The sequence below is a fragment of the Pituophis catenifer genome, unplaced genomic scaffold (genome assembly GCF_029215685.1).
Source record: "Pituophis catenifer annectens isolate HBS135680 unplaced genomic scaffold, rPitCat1.0.hap2 SCAF_1, whole genome shotgun sequence".
NCBI lineage: Eukaryota > Metazoa > Chordata > Lepidosauria > Squamata > Colubridae > Pituophis > Pituophis catenifer.
In genome coordinates this window covers 292,167,880-292,190,300 of record NW_027256881.1, presented here as the reverse complement: position 1 = coordinate 292,190,300, position 22,421 = coordinate 292,167,880, and the positions used below count along the sequence as shown (strand labels likewise).

Sequence of the window (22,421 nt, the reverse complement as noted above, 5' to 3'; positions counted from 1 at the left end):
GTTTTCCCGCCCTTCCTCTTTCTCTCAAAGAGCGCTTGACCGCCCAGTGGCCGCCGCCGCCGCCGCCGCCTCTCCTCCTCCTCCAGTGAGTGCTGGGAGACAAGGCGGCGGCGGCAGCAGCAAGAGAGGCGCTTCCCCCACTTCGAGGCTCGCCTCTTCTCCAAGGGTGGCTTGAGCTCCGCTCGGGCGTCCTTCGTCGCTCTCCTCCTTGTGCCAGGCGCTAGCGGCTTAAGGAAGTTTGCGAAAGCTCCCCCCTCCCCATTTTATTGACGGCACTGGCAAACTCTTAGTAAGCCGCGGTTCTCTCTCTCTCTCTCTCTTTCTTTCCGCCACATCTTTCGCGCTGCGGGAAGTTGTCGATGAGTGCTCCGCCGGTCATCCGGCCGCCCAGTCCTTCGCAACCCGGAGGAGGAGGCGGAGGCGGCGGCGGCGGCATCTCCTTCCACCTTCAGATCGGCCTCAGCCGGGAGCCGGTGCTCCTGCTGCAAGACTCCTCGGGGGAGTTTAGCCTGACCCATGTCCGGGAAATGGCTTGTTCCATCGTCGATCAAAAGGTAAGGCGCCTCGGTCCCCGGCTTGAATTTTAGACACTCCGATTGTACAGGAGAGAGAGCATCTGGCCTTCACCCAGCTAGGTAGCTACTCTTCCCTCTTCTGCCATTCCCAGCCCTCGCGGCCCACGCTTGCTCGCCTCGTTTGGGAAAAGTCTCCCGGAGATAGAGGCTGGGGGAAAGCCACCGGTTCGCGAAGGTTTGGGATTCGTTTTAATGAATAAAACGCCAATTCCTTTAGACTACACCGTCCCCGAACTAGAATATAATGTAATAAAGTTGTAATGCGTCTTTTGTTTGTTCCTTCCAACCGAATCCCCTGATTTCCTCCCTCGGTCGCCCTACACTTTCCATAGTGGCTAGTTGGATTTGTTGACTCTCGGCAGAGTTTGATTGCCACGCGCGAAAAAAAAAAAAAGTTTACTGCTCCGCCTTCTTCTCTTCTCTCCCTCTCTCCTTCTCCCTCCCCTCCTTTCTCCTGTGTCCAAGAATGAGAGTTTGGTAGGAGGGGCTGGAAAGAAAAGGAGAGATAGGGGCGCACTGGCAGCTGTCAAAATAATCCCTCGACCCTGCATTATACCCGCTGGGGAAATAAAAGTTTCCACTTTGCAAGCCAGAAAGCAAAACAAGCCGGCACGCTTGGCAGCCTGTGCTCAGCAAAGTAATCCGATGCTTGCAAACCGGTACGACCTGGGATATGTGGAATGCCGGCTCTGACCTTACAGATGGAATCCGGTTGCCAGTCCAGGAAAAAAAAGACTCCTGGGCTGAAATACAAGGATTCCATAAATCCGATTTTTTTTTTTTAAAAAATGTGATTTCCCAAAAATATGCAGAAGTATTGCTTTTACAAGGGGACACTCAGTGGCTAAGATACTGAGCTTGTCGATCAGAAGGTCAGCAGTTCAGCAGTTCAAATCCCTAGTGCTGTGTAATGGGGTGAGCTCCCGTTACTTGTCCCAGCTTCTGCCAACCTAGCAGTTCAAAAGCAGGTAAAAAATAGGGACCACCTTTGGTGGGAAGGTAACAGCGTTCCGTACGCCTTTAGCGTTTAGTCATGCCGGCCACATGACCACAGAGACATCTTTGGCAGCGCTGGCTCTTCAGCTTTTGAAATGGATATGAGCACCGCCCCCTAGAGTTGGGAACGACTAGCACATATGTGCGAGGGGAACCTTTACCTTTTACCTTTTTATTGCTCCTACAGAATTGGCATCTTGCAATGTAACTCCAACAGCTAAACTCTGCTGAGTCAAATTCTGCAATTTTCCCCAAAGTTGTAATCTTTGGATATGTCTGGAACTCGCATAACATCCAGACACCTTCTCCCTGCAACAGAGGTGACAAATTTAGGGAATACCACATGGTGAATAAAAGTGCAGCCTCAAGCCCTATGCCTATAATATTGAAAATGTGTACAGTATGGTATTTTATGGATAGCTGTGCATTTTGCAGCAGCCTTGTTTACTCATCTCAGGAACTATACCAATTTTTAAAAGTTATTTTGACCCTCTTTCTCATACTTTCCCTATCATCTGCTTTACCCCCATTCCTTCACTTTGAGAGGTATATTACCTTTTCCCCTCCTGTGGTACATCACAACATGTATTGATTTGGCAAACATGAGAATGAATGAATGCATGAGGCTGAGGAAAATAGGGTAATTCAAACCCCAGAACTGCTGACATGGTGTTATTTGTACCATTTTCATCCAAGAGCACTATCTGTCCCACGTGGTTCCCAGGAGTTCCCATCCTAGTTTGGAAGGTGGTAAAATTGCAGGGGCTATAATTTGGGGAAAGATTGTAACTTCCTCTTTGAAAGTTCAGTTCCAAACATCTGGTGGCTTCACAGAAAGCCTTTTAAGATGTGAAGGAGTACTTTATAGACGAACTAGCTTGTTATGGAATGGGCTTTTCAAGAAACAGCCAATTTTCACAGATGCATAAAATGGATTTAGAAAGTAGCCCCTGATGACAGTTGATTATTTCCTAGATTTCTATTTATCCATAGCCAGCTACCATTTGTTTTCCCCAAGATTCAGCTTCCTGTTCACTGAATGTTTTTTGCTGTCTCTCTTTTGTGTGTTTGTGTATGAGAAAATAATGATGTCATATTGAGAAATTAAAGCTTAAGAAAAAAATATGGTGTACGGAAGGAAATCTTTTCATACCTCTAATGGGAGTATAAAGGGATTTGCAAAGAAATGAACTCTTTTCCCTAATCAAGTAACCTTAGGTTTGCAACTGAGGGTCGAAAAAGTTTCGCCTAATACTTTGTTACATGTGTGTGTTATGCCTGTTTAAGAAGGAATTTTATTGTTGACAAAATCAGAAGGTAGATGTAGCCTGTGACAGATTCCTGTGCTATCAATACTGTAGAAAACAATATATGTAGCTCAGAGTTGAACTATGGAGGCCTTGGTACTCTCTGTGCTTGGTCATCTTCTTGCAGACATTTCATTACCTGACTCGGAAACATCATCAGCACTGAATGATGTTATCTAGTTAGATGATGAAATGTCTGCAATCAAACAACCAAGCCCAGAGAACACCAAGGCCTCCATAGATTCCTTTATTCTTAGTTACTCTTTATTCTTTACTGACATCTTAATTTACTGTGGTTTTTGTACTATCAATGTGGTTTTGCATTGATTCTGCATTAAGCTGTAATATACCAAATTTTTATTTGTTTTATTGGAGACTGAATAGATTGTGGAAGTTCAGAAGAATGATGATCTGCTCCCATTGTAGCAATTATGTGATGCATTGTAGCTTTTTGACACCATCAAGCGACTTTCATGGTTGAGTGACTCCTCAAACAGGGGTTTCCCACATTAAAACTCCACACACTGACTAATCACTACACCCTACTAAGTAGTTGGGGATGAGAATTATATTGTTGCTGCTGCTGCTATTGTTTCATGGTGATTAAGGTTTGCATAGATCTAATCCTTTTGTTTGTTTATGAACAAAGATGGATAATTGTTTTAAAATAGTTTTAGTACAGCAAACAAATGTATTATGTTCTAGAAAACAATAAAACTAATATAGCATTGCATGATTCAGGTGGGGTATAGTGAGGAAAGAGTGATATGTAGTGCTAATAATTGTGTTTTAATTTAATTTTCCTAGTGGTAAAATGTTGTGATTTGAAGCATTGGTAACATACACAATTGTTGTAACAGAAAGGTGTTAGTACTTAGAAACAAAAAGGGACTGGTAATTAAATTATAATGTGGAAATCTGTAAGGTACCAAAGCACTTCATATTAGGCAATAATGAAGAGTGCAAAAAAGCTGTTAAAAATCAATGGCATGCCCTAAAAATATCAAATCTTGTGGGCATAAGGACAGAAGTCCCAGACAGTTGCAACCAAAGAACCTGATAATGGAAGCCAAAAATATTTTAGGATTTTACCGTTTTATATTGGGGACTTCCCTAACTACATAACAGATACTTTTGACTCCTTGTTACAGGAAATACCGTAGCAGAGGCTAAGACTTCTTTGGCACTGAAAGAAAAATGACAGGTGTACAAATGCGAAATAACAAAGTCTTATTTTCTAATACCTGTATTGTGCTCAGTGAACTTTTAGGTGCTTAAAGAAAGGTTTGTGTTTGGTACCAAATTGAATTTGATGCAAATGATTGGGATAAGTATGTCAGGGCTTTTTGTCCAGGACAAAAATATGATGTCAGAGTGGATAGAAACCTTTTAAAAGCATCAGTGCTGAATTTCAGCTTGGGGAATTTTCAGGTGACCTCTTTGAATAATAAACTTTGAAAGGAGAACCTGATCACTGCTCTATGGCTGTAAAGAGTTAGTGCTTTCTGTAAAAAAACCAAAACAAAAAACAAAAAACCCATCAAAGAGATGTAGAAACCATTAACTCTTTGCAGTCATCCAGTGATGGTTTAGATCAGGGCTTTCAAACTCATGACCTGAATGTGTCACGTGCTGGCCACGCCCATGTCTGGTTTAGTGAAGGGGAAAAATGTCACGATACATCATGTGACGATTTGAGTTTGACACCCCTGGTTTAGATTTTTGCAGCCCAGATCTTTGAGATGAAAATATATGCGTCTCATAGTCTTTCCATTTCATTGACTCACTATTGATGAGGAAGGTTTGCACTAAAATTGGGTTCAGGTCCAGTTAAATGCATCTTAGAGTGTAGATGGAGTGACAGGATCAATTGCTCTTCAACCTTAGGATTTTCTTTTACGTCTGAACAGGTTTGGTGGAGCTGTTCCCATTATATCTGCTTCCATTTACATTTTAAAATCACGTTACAGTCAACGGTTACAAACTTAACCTCTTCTGATAGCTTTAAAAATAATTTACACAAAAACAGCATTAAGCAAAATCATTAAGACTGAAATTTTAAAACTATATCCCATTTTCAGTGTGTTAGGATTAACCCATAGCAAGTTTTTCAACTACATCCAAATATGATATAAACAATAGTTTTGTTTAGATAGTTTTAGTAGCTTGACAATATAGAAGTATTTATTTGGGCTTTATTGTTAAAGAGTAAGTATAAGAAATGTACTTAGGCCTGATTTTATTGGTTGATCTTGTGCATGCTTGTGCTAAAATCTCATTTCCAATTTCTTGGAAGTTTTCTTTCCACGAGGAAGTATCTTTGGTTTTGTAAAGCAATGTCAGAACGCTTTACATTTTTTTCTGGTTTTTAAATTTGTTTATTTTTTTTCAAAATGTGAACAGTGTTGATACTTGTGCTATTGTCTTCCCCAATTCTGTTTATAGTCTTCTTGTATAGAAAAAAATATATATTCGGGAAAAAAAAATCAGTTGAAGCATAAGAAGTAAAGCAGGCAGGTGATGCAATTATGTAATAAATCAAATAGGGAATATTTCCTTAGCTGAAATACAGCAAGGAGTATCGTTGGCCATATCCTCTTGCCAAAGCAGGACTAAAACTTCAGCTGCAAGATCCTACACCATATCCATGGAAAGGTGTAGGATCTAGTTTGAGAGCAAACTCTGTTTTTTAAAAAAATTCAATTACATTGAATGACTGACTATAAAAATCTAAAATACATTTCTTTGCAGCATTGATTCCAACTTCCCTAGCAGTGTTTATTTTTCTGAGAGAAAAAAGGAGCACCAAATATTGTACCCCTTGAAGAAAGAGTACCAAGGCACCTTATGCCTTGTGGAATTGTTCTGCTGCAAGTTTAAAACTTTCCTCTCTTCTTGTATCCAGACGGATTCAACACTTGCAAAGGAAAATGCATCAAACTATATGTATTGAATTTCCTATGATTCTGTTACTGAAGTATTAACTACTTCTACACATGCTAAGAAATTATTGGTAACTTTTATATGAAAGAAATATGATTTCTTCATTCAACTCTTACTTAGAAGCTATGTTAAATGAGCCCAACATGTTATTAAAAGAGGAGAAAACAAAACAAACAACTCCATTAATTATTTTCAAACATTAGGAACATGTAATCCTTTCCACCAAAATCCAAGCCATTACCTTCCCTTACTTCCCATTAAACTGAAACAACTAATTAATTCAAATAGCATATAAATAGTTGAAAGTTAATTTGAGCTAGAGCTTTCTTACAGAGCTAGAATTTTGGTGACACAATGGTTAGAATGCAGAATTGCAGGTTGACTCTGCCCACTGCCAGGATTTCAATCCTGACCAGCTCAAGGTTGACTTAACATTTCATTATTCCAAGGTCAGTAAAATGGGACCCAAATTGTTGGGGGGCAATATGTTGACTTGTAAACCATCCAGAGAGTGCTGTAAAGCACTATGGGATAATATATAAGTCTGCTAAGTGCTATTGATATAATATTTATTATGACTGAATTCAAAATATGTATTTTAATAATTTCTGCCATATACTCCAAATAATCATAGTGAAACTATGTTTATGCCTGGAGGTGAAGTGTCTTCCCATTTTGCAAGAAAAGTGGGGTGTCATTAGTCATTGTCATTAGCTAGAAAAGGTGAAGTTCATATCTTTATTTTGTTTAGACATTTATTAAGAAGCAAAAAGCTACCATAGCAATATTTTTTTAGCTTCACCTAGAACTTACACAGACAATTGGGTATTGTTTAGAGTTTTACATTCTACATGATTATATTAGTTTTCCTTTAAAACTTCTGGAAAGCTGGCAAAGGATAATGTGTTTTGTGTTCTGCTGTATCAGTTTAGGTAACCATGTCAAATTTATTGACTTACAGTGATGAAATTAATTTTGACATCTAGTTAGATAAGAAGTAAAGTTTAAAACTTCCAAGTATGCTTTAATATCTAATTTATAATATGGGGAAAGTGCTATTTTTCTCAGTTCCAGAGGCAACAGTCTTGTCTGCCTTTTCAGGAAAAAGGAAGACTGAGTAGGAAGTCCTGTGAAGTTTGGGCTAAGAAACGACAAGACTTTTCCCTTTGTATTGGAGTTGTTGTATGGGAAGGAGAGAGAGAGTGGGAGGAAGAGAGAGTGAGTGCTATCTGGCTGCATCCCAACTAGAGCCTTTACCTAACTTGCTCTGCAGGCTTTCCTCCTGCTTCCCGAATCTGATGAACCAAAACAAACACGGTGATGCAATTATCCATGGTTGTATGCCACTTCTTTATTCTTCATTTAATCAAGGAGTATGTACCTTAATGCCGAAGTTCTTGGTAACGAGCAGAAAACAATTATGAATGAGAAGAGAAAGAAAACTTTTAGGGGATGTATACGTACATCATGTTTAAGCCACAGGAGACGTGAGTTTGTGATTACACACCTACATTTTGGTTGTTCATGTGGACAAGGTGTTACTAGTTGGCTTCCTGATACACTCCACTGTTTTTGCATTTGGATATTTAGTGACAGGCTACCGATTCTATTTTCAGTTCCCCAGTGCTTGAGAATTTGAGTGCTGACAGCAGGGTGCATTTGGCACTTTTATTGGAGCCATATGGAGCCATTTGCTCTGCCTACCCTGACTGTGATGCCCATTATTATATACTTATAATGTAAAATTCTTTATTATACATACAAGTGAGTATGAGTATATGGTTTTACTGAAATAAAGGTGAAGTCTGTTTGAACTTTTTAGTGGATTTTTGCTGTAGGATATACGTGAATCTGGAAGTTCTTAGAAGAGTCAGGAAATTAATATTTACAGTCAGAGTTGCTGTACATGCATAAAAGAGAGTCACTAATAGCCATGGAAGTGGCACATTTATTGAGCGTCTATGACAATTTGCTGCGGCCAACTTGCCACAGCCAACTCACAATGGCCAACTATGGGACAACTCACTGAGGGACAAGAGTTACACTAATATCAAAGAAATGGTGTAATAGAATAATTAAAGAAAGGATGCAAAAGGAAGGACAGAATGAAATGTGAATGACAAAAATTAAAATAATTTTTATGTGTTTTGAACAATTAAATTGAATTAATAAATTGTCCAGTGGTGAATTGTATCGTGGCAAGGAGCCTGAGTGGCGCAGCAGACTAATACTACTGTTAAAGGTAGTATTTAGCTTCCAGTTGCCTGCAATTACTGCGAGTTCAATTCTCACCAGGCTCAAGGTTGACTCAGCCTTCCATCCTTTCTAAGGTAGGTAAAATGAGGACCCAGTTTATGGGGGCAATAAGCTGACTTTGTATAAAATATACCAAAGTATGAAGGCTATTGCTTAACGCCTTGTAAGCCGCCCTGAGTCTCCGGAGAAGGGCGGCATATAAATCAAAATTAAAAAAAAAAAAGTTGGCCGTGATGAGTTGTCCTGCAGTGAGTTGGCCATGGTGAGTTGGCTGCAGTGAGTTAGCCATGGTGAACTGGCCACAGCAACTTGGCCACGGCAAGTTGGCCAATTCTGTTTATTGAGCTATTGTACGTATGCGTGCAGTATACAATGTAATGACACTTAAGTGGATAAAAACCTTTGCATCACTTTTTCTCTCATATTTTCATTCAGTGCTATAAAATATCTCTAATTTTTCAGATAGACACTTTCTAGTACTACCAAGGAATTGCGTAGCTTTTCTTTCTTCTATATCTCTTTGGTTTTTTTTTTTTTTTTCCTGGCAACAAGTAAGACAGAACATAGGAAGGCTCCAAGGAGCTGGTGTGTCTGTGGATGGGGTTGGTCAGGAAAGCCAAAGTGTCCATTATGTTTCTGTGATTGAAGCCCCATCCCGTTTTGCATGTATCAACATGGTCCAGATTCCTTCTAAAATTCAGTCGATGAGATAGGAAATTCCATCTTCCAACTAGTGTTCAGATGATACATTACAGAATATTTTTAGAATACAAATTTTCTGCTTCTTTCTTGTTTAAATCCTTAGTCTTTCAATGCATAATTCACTAGGATGTTTAATCTGACTATATTGTGTTACTTTGTGTGAGTGTATATATATATATATGTATATTTGTGAAAGAGAGCTGGAAGAGGAACTGACGAGAAGATTTTACCTACCTTCCTTGAGATCAGGTAGTTTCATCTTCCATCAAATATCTTGGAAGAGCAAAGATTGGTATGTAGCACCCACCAGTATTGTGTAATTCATAATTCCTTCAGATAGCATCCATAGGATTTCCCAAAAGTGTGAATATGTATATTTCAGAGCAATTCTGCCCTAATATTTCAAGAGAAGAGCCTATGAGATTTGATAGTGTTCATGTATTGCAATATTTTGTTTAGATGAGAAAGCATTGAATTTGTAACAGGCTGTTTGACCATTCAAACAAATACAAGTGGCTAAAATGACTCACTTTGCACTTTTCAAATTTGAATCATTTTATGCATCCCTAACTCAAAGCATTATGCAAAATTAGGTGACAGTGCCTGACATCTGAAAAGGTTGGTTCTTAATGGTTCCTGCCTACGATGCCTCTTATATGAGGAGGAAAAGAAGGAAGAATTTCTAACTACTGAAAAGTTTATTTCATTTAGCAGATCCCAATTCCCCAACTTGAATCTTAATTAAAACTCAGATTGCCTAGCTCATGGGAACACTTATAGCTTTAGACAGCAGCAAAAGACAGAAAGAGGAGTGCACATTTGTGGGAAGAGGCATGTAGCAGGAATAGCTCTGCTTGTAAGTAGCATGTGGGCTTGAAGTGCCAGGCCTTGTAATTAGGTCTGATAGGCACCAACTGTGCTTGGCAGAAGCTGAGAGAGTGTGTATTTAAGGCTTTACTCAAGCACTGTTAAGTGTTGAAATAGTTTTCTGTTACAGCTCAGACTGTGTTGATTGACTTCTGGATTCTTGGGTTCTGCTTTTACATAACTACATTTCTGCCTTGTCTAGTGAACCTTGGTATCCAAGTTGTTACCTGTATATCTGGTTTTTCTTTGTGTGTGTGTTCTTCACTCTGACAGTGAGTCTGCTTTTCTTCTGAATCTGGTTTGCTGTTAGAAATTCTGTGTTTTGAAGTAGACTTGCACTGCAAATTTACATGGCTTAAATAATTTATAACTTGCTGAAAGATTGTAAGCCAAGGCAATTGTTTAATCTTACCTCATTCTAAAGATATAAAAAGGGACTCTACCTGTTATGTGAAATGTTAGGGATATGGGCCTAAGAAAAATCAAGAGTGATCCAGTGCGTTTACTCCTATTTAGCAGCATGGAACCATTTAGGAGATCCTGTTTCATACAAAGTTGTGTCATGACTGAAGTTGCTTCTTCAATGATTGCTTTTAATATGAACTTGGGTGTGCCAATCAAACTGCAGTGAGACTTGAATCCATTATTATAGGTAGTATCCAATAGTTGGTCACGGCATATGGCAGTGCATAGTTAACAATGACTGATCTTAGGTAGGGTTTATTCTGGTTAAATGAGAGATGACCAGGAAATCTCTATTAAAGCATATGGGTAGAGATAAAACTCAAGAGCTAAACCGTAGGAATAAATTCTTGATCTATTTAAAACACCACAGTAGTGATTAATAACAATTCTTCCATGTTTTCCAGAAGTTATTTTTGAAAAAGGTTTTAAAAGTTTCAAGTGTCTGCATATGTAGGTATTCATTTTCTTTCATCACCTTAAGTGTAGCAAATCATCTAAGTGTAACTAAAAAGGATTTAAAAGTCAACCAGTGACTTTATTAGCGCTGGAAAAATATCTCTTCAAGAAGAGAGTGATTATACTGCAGTATGTACCGTAAATGTTATACATAGCAGACTATTAGCTTGAAATGTTAGCTTTTTACTGTATCATTGTAAACAACAGAATGAGTAGTTCAAGTTCAAGGTTAACGAATAATACAAGACTTGTTGGCCAGATTAGGAAGAAAAATGAATTTCACATTTTCAACTCCCAACTTTCATTTGTTTTCGGATAATCATTGCCCTGTTTCTTTAATGATATCATCAGAATGCAGTGAAAAAAGATGTTCTGTTTAGGCAAGCTTACTTGTTCTCTCCATCTGGTAGCCTTCTAGTGGCAAATTCCCAAGAAAAAAAACTAGTGCTGGACTACATGCTGGTAATTACTGGTTTTGAAAAGCTTTTTACTGGCAGTTATTGGGGAATGAAATAAATAATAGGTTCATCAACATTATGTGAAAATTAGCAATCTTGCTTTTATTTTATTCTGTTAATGCCAACATTCTGCTACTTCCACAAATCCACACTTTGATTAATTCAGCTGGAAACAGATAAACTGGTGGATGAATGTCTTAACCTCTCTGCTGGTTTCTATATTGTGATTTCTAGACAAGCCTGCTGTACTGTAGATAGTTTCTAATCTTTGCAGATTTCCTGGACGAAAGTGTGCAGTATTCCCCCATGAATCCTTTCATGGCTGCTATTTTTACTTATTGTTTGTACAATTTCCCTAAATGTTAACCTGATTTGAAAAGGCTACTGAATTATTTTGTCAATGACAACTTTGCATGGCATTTCTCTGAATAGAAATTATGCATTCTTTCTGATAGACAAGGACTTTGGTATTCAGAAGGCCTAGTCCTAAAGCAACACTTCTCTTCTTATAAGAAGGAATGTGGAAACAACAGACAATAGTTGTAATTAATTTATACTGTTGCTGGCAGTAGTGATTCCTTAAAAATAGAATTCTGAGTCAGTTTTCATTATTCCTCATCTATATTATGTTTACACTCAAAGTTATACGGATACACGCATGAGGCTTTATGCTCTTAATTTATTACTGTGAACTTGCAGTAAGCAAAACATTCAAACTGATGTTGATGGCCGTTCCATTTTGGGCTAGGAAGTGTTTCTGGAGAGCCTTTGCCCCGGAGAAAGAGAAAGGAGCCAACAGTTTGACTCCCTATAAACGTCTGTGTTTCCATTTCAACAGATAATATATAAGGACTGGATATCTTGTGGCATTTGTTTTTTACAATCACAATGAACAGATTTGTGCCATGTTAAGAACTCCTAGACTAAATCATAAATTGTTGCAAGGCTAGGGGATTTTTTTAATGCTTATTTTAAACTAAAATAGGGATATACAGAAACTCCTTCAAACAATTCCTATTTGAAATGTACTGTAACATCGATTAGTTTTCTGTCTAGTTTTAACTATTTGTTTTTTGCTGCTTGAGAGCTATAGGACATTTTTGTTTTCTTTCTTAATATCTAGGTAAAGGTTCCCCTCGCACATACGTGCTAGTCATTCCCAACTCTAGGGGGTGGTGCTCATCTCCATTTCAAAGCCGAAGACCCAGCGCTGTCTTAAGACATCTATGTGGTCATGTGGCCAGCATGACTAAACGCCAAAGGTGCACGGAACGCTGTTACCTTCCCACCAAAGGTGGTCCCTATTTTTCTACTTGCATTTTTTAAGTGCTTTCGAACTGCTAGGTTGGCAGAAGCTTGGACAAGTAACGGGAGCTCACCCCATTACCCGGCACTAGGGATTCGAACTGCTGAACTGCCGACCTTTTGATCAACAAGCTCAGCATCTTAGCCACTGAGCCACTGTGTCCCCGCATCTTAATATCTACCAGGAGTGATAATGCTTAGATAGTAGTACTCATACTTTTATGTGAAGATATTCTAACTTCATGGTCTCAGGAGAATGGCTTGAGATTTTGCAAATCTGGAGCTTTCCCCAAATCCATAAACCCCACTGTAAGGCAGCTTCTTTTGTTCTATATCCAATAATGATTAGTAAATTCCTCTATCTGAATGATTTGAAAACTGCTGCGTTTTTCCTGAATATGTATCCAGATGGACAGTTTTTTTCCACAAAAACCTGTCAATTCCTTATACTAATAGCTCTATTTGAAGATTTTAAAAATAGTATTTTTATTTCCATGAATAACGTAATGCATAATCATACAAAACGTTATCTGAAAACATCTTTCTTCCTTTCTAATATCTAATAATTCCCGGTGCTATATCTATATTGCTACTGTTACCAAAGTTTGAAAAAGCTGCTGACAGACTCAGCAGAACAAATAAAGTCTGTATTGTGGAAAAGGTAGTGTATTGGATTGTTATTCCTCTTGGTTGGTTAACCTTACCTGTCATCTAGTAGTGTTGTTAATTGACCTGGAGTGCCTATGTTTTATTTATTTATTCAAAAGATTTGTATAAATCTTATCAAAACAGAGTTACACACACAACAGACTCACAACAATAACATGTCCAGTGATTCTTGCAAATGCAAGTGTTTTTATGAAAGTTGTGGTAATACAAATAATAGAAGAATTCTCCTCCTTTGAAGTAACTTTGATCAGTAGAAAAGACTGTCAGGTAGTCCTCAACTTACAAACATTTGTTGAGTGACTGTTTGAAGTTAAAATGGCATTGAAAAAAGTAACATGACCCTTTTTCACAGTTAAGAGGTTTCCAGCATCCCCATGGTCACATGATAAAAATTCAGAAGCTTGTCAACTGGTTCATATTTATGACCGTTGTGTCTCCCAAGATCATGTGATGACTGTTAGCGACCTTCTGACCAGCAAATTCAATGGACAAGCCAGATTCACTTATCAACGGGGTTATTGCAACCCCGCAGTGATTCACTTAACAAATGAGGCAAGAAAGGTCTTAAAATGGGGCAAAATTCACTTAACAAATGACTTGGTTAACACTGGAAATGTTGGGCTCAATTGTGGCCATACGTTGAGTACTTCCTGTATGAAATTAATGCTTTTCATTTTCAGGATGAGATAATTCACACTAAAATACTATATCTCTAGATAAATATATCAAACTTTGTAGTCGATGTCTTGCAAACAGAAGAGCTTTTTGTGTTTTTGATTATTTTATTTCAAGATGAACTGATAGCGTGCCTATTGAAGTCTTCAAAAATAGCCCAATCTGAGACATACTGTGCATATCTTCTTTCCCTCCCCACTCCATTTTTTTTCCTGACATCTGCAGCTCATGTGACTAAATATTTGATTTGCTGAAGTGAACATTTTGGATCTGACTGCCATGGTGTTTGCTCTGATATTACTGACATCTTACAAATGCCTTGCAGCGTAGAAGTAATTGTCTCCAATTCCCAGCATCACATTTTAAGATATTAGTATGCATGGATGCATGTGAAACAGAACTGCAGCTGAAGGGTGTATGTGTGTGCGCTCATCATACTCTGCAAACTAATCTTGGTTTTTATTTGTTTCATAGATTGAATGGGATGTGGAAAGAATTCAAACTAGGGTTATTATCAGTTTTGATTGTACCCATTTTCTCTTCTATTTCAGTTTTGGAAAAAAAAGGAACATCCATTTTTTATGGCAAAATAGTACAATGACTGAAGTGGGGAATGAATCCTGTAAAACAACAAGTAGTGGTAACTTATGGAGTAAGCCAAAATACATACTTTTATACTGAGAAAGGAAAATATTTTTTAGCATAGAGAAATAGATTTGATTCCCTAAAGATGCATTACAATTAGATGGGGGAAAAAAATTAAAAAGCATATGGAAAATGAAAGCAAAAGTTGGCAGTTTTAGGATTGAATTTAACATCGCCCTGAAATTGCTATGGGACTCATAGACCTGAACAACAATGATACCCTTTAAAAAAAAAATTGTATTTTTGGATAGGACCAAAGTAGAGTGAGGTAATTCTCTGATTTTGACTGATCTGGAAAAACTAAGCAGGATCAAGTCTGGTAAGTAGCTGGATGGGAAACTAGTAGGAAATTCTAGGCTGTAGGAGAAATCACAAATTGCAAAAATATTGTATCCATGAAGTTACATTAAAGTCAACTTGAGAGAGTATCGTCTTTTTTGCACTATAAGGCACACCGGACCATAAGACGCACATTAGCTTTAGAAGAGGAAAACAAGAAAAAAAAATCTGTCTCTGCCTCCCAGCATCCATCCGGTATTCATCTGGCTAGCATTCTTGCAGCAAACAGCAAACAACCTGGTCAGCTTCAGCACGTTATTGCAGCCCCAGCATGTGGCTCATCAGGGCTCCGCTCCTTTGTGCCCACTATGCCGATTGCCACCTATCGGTGCCGATCACTGCCACCACTGCCGTTCGCCTCCTCCTCCTCTGGTTGCCACCTCCGATTGCCGCTTCTGCCACTGATAACCACCATTCATCGTCACCGCCTATTGCCACTGCCGCCAATCGCTGCCACCAGTGGCAATCAGTGGTGGTGGTGATTGGAGGTAGTGGCGATTCCCGCCGCCTAGAACAGCTGATCAGCGGTATTCTGGGAGGCTGATCCAACCACCTATTAGCTGCTCAGCAGCGAAGGTCCAGCGTTCCCCAGTGGCAGCGATAGTCGGCAGCGTCTGTGACTTTGTATATGAAGAAAAATGCCTAGTTGGCATAGTGGCCTAATATATAACAGTCTGGTTTATTTTATTTGGCCTTTGTTAGTTCCTCATATCTACTTTTGAATCCTTGCTTGCTTTTCTCCTATTCCTTCTTTCCTCCCATGTCAAGGCTGTTTTATTTGAATATTATAAATACTATGTATTTTTTTTTTGCAGTACTTGAAAGTACTAAAAATGGACTAGGTTCCAATTTCAATATGGATTTGTTGATATGATCATGGATTTTCAATACAGTTATTTTTACTTTGCATGCGTAAACAATTTCAAATGTTATTACTTAGATTTCTGTGTTTTTTTAACATCATTTTGGGCTTTAAAATGGTTCAAACGTTGCTTTATAATGCTCATTATGGGAATGAAAATACAGAAGATAAGTTGGTACAACAGAATTTTACAACACAAAATTATATTTATTTAGTAAGTAAATCTATCTTGGGGTCACAAGGGGGCTACCAGGAGATTCAAATCAGCACAAAAGCTCTTGAACCAGACGTTAGTCTTTTCAGTCCATCATAATAAAAACACAGATCTGTATGCAACTCTGTAATGAGATGGCATTATTTGTATGGTGCCTATTGATTTTAGTTTTGTACGAACAATCAGAATTATATATTGTTGGCTGATGTTCTGCAATTACAGCAGAACAAAGTTAACATAATTGAAACAATATACCAGCTGATTTCAGTAAATTGCATAACCTTGTCATGTCAACAATTTTACAACATTTGTTTTAATATCAACAACTGTAACATCATTTGTTTTTATTTTAATGCATTTGTTTCCCTTTCCAGCTATTCAAAACAACGTACACTTAAAACTGTAAAATTCAAAATTCATTATAGAAATTGTACGGTCAAGGATAAACAGAAACTCATGGTAGTTAAAAGCTCTTTCAGTTTAGAAAGGCTTAGAAGAAAAGTTTTTATCTGTTGCCTAAAGGAGAACAAAGTAAATCTCCATGGAGAGTGTTTAATAAAATGCTCTTCATTTTTGTATTGAGTTAGGAAGCAGTGACTTACATCTACCAGGTTGAACTTCCATCATAGCTGTAAAGTCTTTCTAGACTATGTACTATTTATGTATCATCATTGTGTTCTGTTGCTGCTGTGATTTTATTCTGGATTTTTATTTTGGTGTGGTCATGATGCTATACAATGCAATTACTTTTAAACTATACCATTGCTGATTTCTATTTATTCCCTGAATGTAAGAACTATATAAGAAAATTGTAATTATCAAATATTCTAAGAAGTCTGTGCCAATAACTTGCTCCTTCTATCACTATCTTAGCGACTAGGCCTTTTTCTAGATGCTATATTTTTATTATTACTACTTTACAATAAAACACATCCGTACAAAGTCTATGTTTGCTGTGTTTGAGTCCCTTTGTTCCCCTTTATTAGGAAATTTTCTCATAAGGATGCTCCCAAATATTTATAAGTAATTAAAATCATCTAATGACTTTTAACATGAAGGCAGAAATTTTGGATGTTTAATTAAGTATCTATGTAAGAATCTAATATTATTGAGTAAGAAACTTGAATTGGTGAGAGAATTGCAACTGTAAAATTGTGGGCATTACTTAACATATCTTTCTTTGATACCTCAGATTGTTGAAGAAATAATTGTTGTATTCCTTTGTTCACAAAGGAGATAAAACATGATTATATAGCAAAATTAAGGGGGATTAAGTATGAGCAACCTAAAGTGTAACAAAGCATTTCAGCTGAGGCAACTCTTAAACCTCTTGAAAAATAATGGCTCATAATATATTAACTGATAATGGCTTTAGAGAGATCCATTTGTTGAAATGTCCCTTATAAAGAGCATTGTCTTTTAGCCTTGCAAGTTTGTAAAGGCTTCATGAGGTTGGTAATACATTCCTCAGACAAATTATTGCTTTAGAAAAATGAATAAGAAAATTAGTCTCACTGGGGGATCTCAGCTAATCCTGATTTTGGCGCCCCTGCTGTTCAGTGAACTGTATGCCACTAGCATAGATAAAATACATTTATTCTTTCGTAAGGATTAGACCCAAATACTCTACTTCTTCAGTGTAAAATGTTACTTCTGAAACTGAAGGAACTAAATCATCTTCTTGTAACTTTTACTTGTAGGGGATATTTGAATCATGAGTTTTTCAAAGAACTATCATGAATCTCCTTCAAGCTCCAGTAGGATTTAGAAAGGCTGAAAATGATATGACAAGTACATTTGGGAATAAAAATTTTACTCTGAAATTTATGATTTAGATTGTGAGGAAGATATGTCAGCAGTTCTAAAAAGGAAACAAGTTATAAAAATTCATATTTTTAATAAAATTTGTAAAAAAAAAAAGGATTTATTTCCATGTGTGAGTTTGTTATTTGTACTTGTATTTTTATTGTTATCCCTCTGAAAGCACATATTCGCTAAATTAATAAAATTATAATGGTTTTTAATTTACAACTACATTAATATCAAGTGCTAAACAGTATATTTTTGTTCTTGCTGGCAGCAAGACTTTAAATCATACGCCAGTAGAAGAAAGAGAATTTCTGCACAATGCTATTTTATAAGCCATCTAGATCTTGTTGCCAATGATGCCAGTGTTGCCAATGATGCATTGGCATTAATTAATCAATAGAAACATCTGGATGGTAAAAAGTTCCCCATCACTGCTCTAGACAGAGGCCCCTTGATCTGAATGGATAAACTTGTAGATATGTACTCATGTCTCTAATGACGTTGGTACAAAATGCTACCATTTTAATTAAAATAATTTATTTATGATAAATTCAGTTTGAGATGCTGTGTCATTGGGACTAAAACATTTTGAGGATTAAATGGAATGGAGAATCAGAAACTAAACAGAGGCATCCATATTGGAAAGTACCCTTTATATACATCTAATAATTTATCATATAAGCAGGAGATATAATTATTAGGTGCCTAGAATATGAAATTTGGTTCAGATCTCCTTTCTGAACCATTCATCTCTGTTTGGAAAAAAAGCTCATTTCTTGTTGGACTGCATCTTGAGCGGTTTATTCAGAATCCTCTTGAAGGAAAAGGCAGGAAAGTGGGTAGGGAAGGAAAATGAAGTTGATTACAAAAACATCTTTTTTAAAAAATGAAAAGACTGTTGAACATATCTATGGGGCATTTCCGCAGCAATGCAGTTTTGGTGAATAAAAAGTTAAACTATTTTCACAGATGAGTTTATATGTTCAGGAAGTCTTGAATTTCCCATGAAAATATGATCATCTATATGCTGTGCTCTTATTTTTGTAAATAGGTATAAAATTCCTCATCACATGAAAACATTCAACATTGATTACTACAGTGTATTCAAGGGCACTGCCAATGGGGATTATTCCCAGAGGTTTTAGAAGATTTCTGTAATATTGATATGATGGAAGGAAGGAAACAGAAGCTCTCAATATAGGAGATTATAACATCTACAAGCCTGTTTAATATATGCAGGAAAGCAGATGATGACGGGGAAAAAGAGCAGAATAATGGTCCTGGAAAGCCACTTACTTCCAAATATTTCTAACAGAATTCCCATTACCTTGCAATATTTTGATCATCACTAGTCAGGTTCTATACCTCCTCTGTATATATGTGTGAATGATCTGCCCACATCAATCCACTGCAGGATTATCTCACCACTGAAGATTATACAGGTAATGCTCAACATACTACCACAACTGAGCCCAAAATTTATGTTGATAAGCGAGAAATTTGTTAAGTGAGTTTTGCCTCATTTTACAACTTTTCTTGCTACATTTGTTAAGCGAATTGCTGCAGTTGTTAAATTAGTAATCCGGTTGTTTAGTGAATCTCGTTTCCCCATTGACTTTGCTTGTCAGAATGTGGCAAAACATGATCACATGATCCCGGGACACTGCAACTGTCATAAATGTGAGTCAGTTGTCAAGCATCTGAATGTAAATCATGTGACCATGGGGATGCTGCAATGGTCATAAGTCTGAATAATGGTTATAAGTCACTTTTTTCAGTGCCGGTATAGCTTCGAACATGAACTGTTGTAAGTCGAGGACTGCCTGTACTGTGGTCTGTAAATCTGCAATGCTAGCCAATTACGGTTGGTCGATAGATGTTTTTCAAACTTTCCAATCTAGAGCTGAAAGAGAGTGTGACTGGCTCAATGCCATCCAGGCAGCTTCTGTAGCTAAGAGAGGATTAGAATTTGGATGTTCCTGCTTTTACTCCAGCACCATTACATCTCTATGCACAAAGAGCGAGTCAGTTTATTGCAGTGGTTAAAGAGACTGGATTAGAAACTTGGGAGACTATGAGTTCTAGTGCAGCTTTAGGCATGAAACCAGGCAGGGCACTCATACTTCCTCTCTCTAGGAAGAAGGCAGTGGTGAAGCATTCTGAAAATGTTGCCAAGAAAACTGCAGGAATATGTCCCCTCACCAGGAGTTGAATTCACAAAAGAAAGGCACATAAAGACAGCTACTTTGTGAGAAGGTTTCATGAAGAAATATTGCAGTAAGTGTTATTCAGAAAACTCTCACAAGTTAGAGCAGTGTAACTGACATACTATAGGACCTAAACATAGGATATGTAAACAAGACAATGAATACAAGTGTCCTGAGGTCTTAACAGGATCTCTGAATAGTTTGTAGGTGAAATAACAACACTCTTAAGTGATTACTGTCTAACTCTAATCAGAATGTTACTTCTATAATGATAAAGTCAAATGAATCATGCAAGATGATTCAATAGTTTTCCCCATTTTCCTTTTAAATAAAATATTTTTAGACTGACAGCTAATGTTTGCAGGTTGCTAAATAATACAAGCAAATATACAAGTTTCTATATGCAGCTCACTACCATGACTTGAGATTACCCTTATTATCTAATGATATGTTTAGAAAGAAGAGGTCTTTGAGATTTTAGTTTTCCAGATGCTTAGACAATGTACTTTAACTACTGCATTCACAGGCCAGTCTTGCAACACATAAGAACTGCTATTTTAAGATTTGTATAGTGCATAATATGCACAGGATTCAAATACCATCACATCATTAATACTTGGAAATGTGGATAGTCTGAATTAGCGGTACTGTCTTCAGTTCTATGTTCTGTTGAAAATTTAGGATTTTTAGGTATATATATTTAAAACTTTAACTTTGTAATATTGCTGAATTAATATCTGATTAATCATTCAACAAACATATCAATTATGTATATATATCATATTTTACTATAATTGAAAAGATAATTACTGTAAACAATAATATAAACTTCAGACAGTTCAGTCTTCTTAAGAGTTTAAAATCATTAATTGATTTGTAAGCTAAATATATGTATTTATTTTGCCAAAACTGTCCTTTCATTTCAAAACTGTCAAGGCTTTCATTTTTATATTGTATAAATTTGATTTAGCTTCTTTAATATTTCATTGAAGATCCGAGTATGGAATAAACTAAGAATCAAAACCTATAATATGTATGCTGATTCACATTTTATATCTAAAAAACAATAGAGGGCTTATACCTCATAGGTAGAGTTCTACGAGTTTCAATAACCTTCAAGTGACCGAAGTAAGAAATTGAATGAAGATGAAATTATTTCAATTTTTTAATTCATATATGCATCACTAGTGGTATTTTTCAAGTTGTCTGAAACGTACTCAAAGACCTATAATCATCAAGATACCTTTGATTTTCCTTATTACAATGAATGGTTGGATGGGTGAATGTATTTTGGATTTGACAGAACTTTGTTTAATCATTGGCTTAACACAGCTGATCCTTGTTATACTGGTCTATCTGCCTGAAAGAACTGCATATTTTCTGTCCTACACCTACAGTACCTGAACATTAGTCCACCAAGTACTTTGTGCTGCTTAAATTTAGAAACCAGAAATAACACGATCATTTATATCAGGACTGTCAAACTCTCAGCCTGTGGGCCGGATGCATCATATGTTGGCCATAGGTTTAACGAAGTGGAAAAAAGTTGTGATACATCACATGACACCGCTGTGACGATGCGAGTTTGACACCCCTGACTTATGTGGTACTAGAAAATTCATCCATATATTTGTACCACAATTCCTAACACAGATTCATGAAGAGATTCCTTCCCTTCATTTTATACATAACCTCCTTAATTTGCCTCTCAGAAAGCTGCTGTGGCACAGTGGTTAGAGTGCAGTACTGCAGGCTACTTCTGCTGACTGCCGGCTGCTTGCAATTTGGCAGTTCAAATCTCACCAGACTCAAGGTTCACTCAGCCTTCCATCCTTCTGAGGTCAGTAAAATGAAGACCCAGATTGTTGGGGGCAATATGCTGACTCTGTAAACTGCTTAGAGAGGACTGTAAAGCACTGTAAAGCGGTATATAAGTCTAAGTGCTAGTGCTATTTCCTACCATACAGTCAATTATCAAGTTGAAAAATTAATGTACTTTCTGTGTAATTTGATTTGCATCATGTTCTTGTAAAGCTGTATTTCTGTTGAAAATTAATGCCAATAAAAATCTCATCCATTGGTATTCCCATGATAGATAATGGAAGAATAAGGCTCCAAAATAAATTGGCCATATCCAGATTTATCCAGGTTAATTGGCTATTATGGAAGTCGCCTGGACTGGATTTGGACAGTTCTGAAGCTCTAGATCGGTTCTCTGAACCAGATGAATACTCTCCACACTGTTTTAGTGAACATCACTTTCTTTCCACATGTTTTTATTTTGGTTAATTAAACATAATTACTCATTTTATATTTGTTTGTTTAAAGCCATGGTGGGAATCTATGGTTCTTAAGATGTTACTGAACTATATAGCTCCTAGCAGTTCTTGCTTATATGAATAATGGAGAAGAAATCTGAAAGCTGCAATTTAGCAATAACCGGAAAGCCACAAGTTCACCACCACTGCTTTAAGTTGATTGCATTCCAGGTTTTGTTGTTCATCTGTTGCTTCCTGAAGGGTTGTTTTCAAAAGACACAACATACATTTTATTTCTTGATTTACACATTGTTTAAAACCTACCATTTTCCTATAGTCAGATTTTATTTTTGGATACACAGTTTCTCTAATATGAAATTGAGGAATAGTTTTGACAGCCACAGTCAATGGTT

At 37.1% G+C, this 22,421-nt stretch overlaps 1 protein-coding gene across 2 annotated transcripts in view; it reads left to right on the top strand.

The window, feature by feature from the left end:
* Nucleotides 1–376: 376 nt before the first annotated feature.
* The window catches only part of PRKD1 (protein kinase D1), a 106,532-nt gene continuing 84,487 nt past the window's right edge, over nt 377–22,421 (top strand). For both annotated transcript variants that reach the window (XM_070931366.1, XM_070931364.1), the window contains exon 1: nt 377–554. In XM_070931366.1, coding sequence (XP_070787467.1) covers nt 528–554 — 27 coding nt within the window. In that variant the 5' untranslated portion in view covers nt 377–527. The remainder of the gene's footprint in view (nt 555–22,421) is intronic.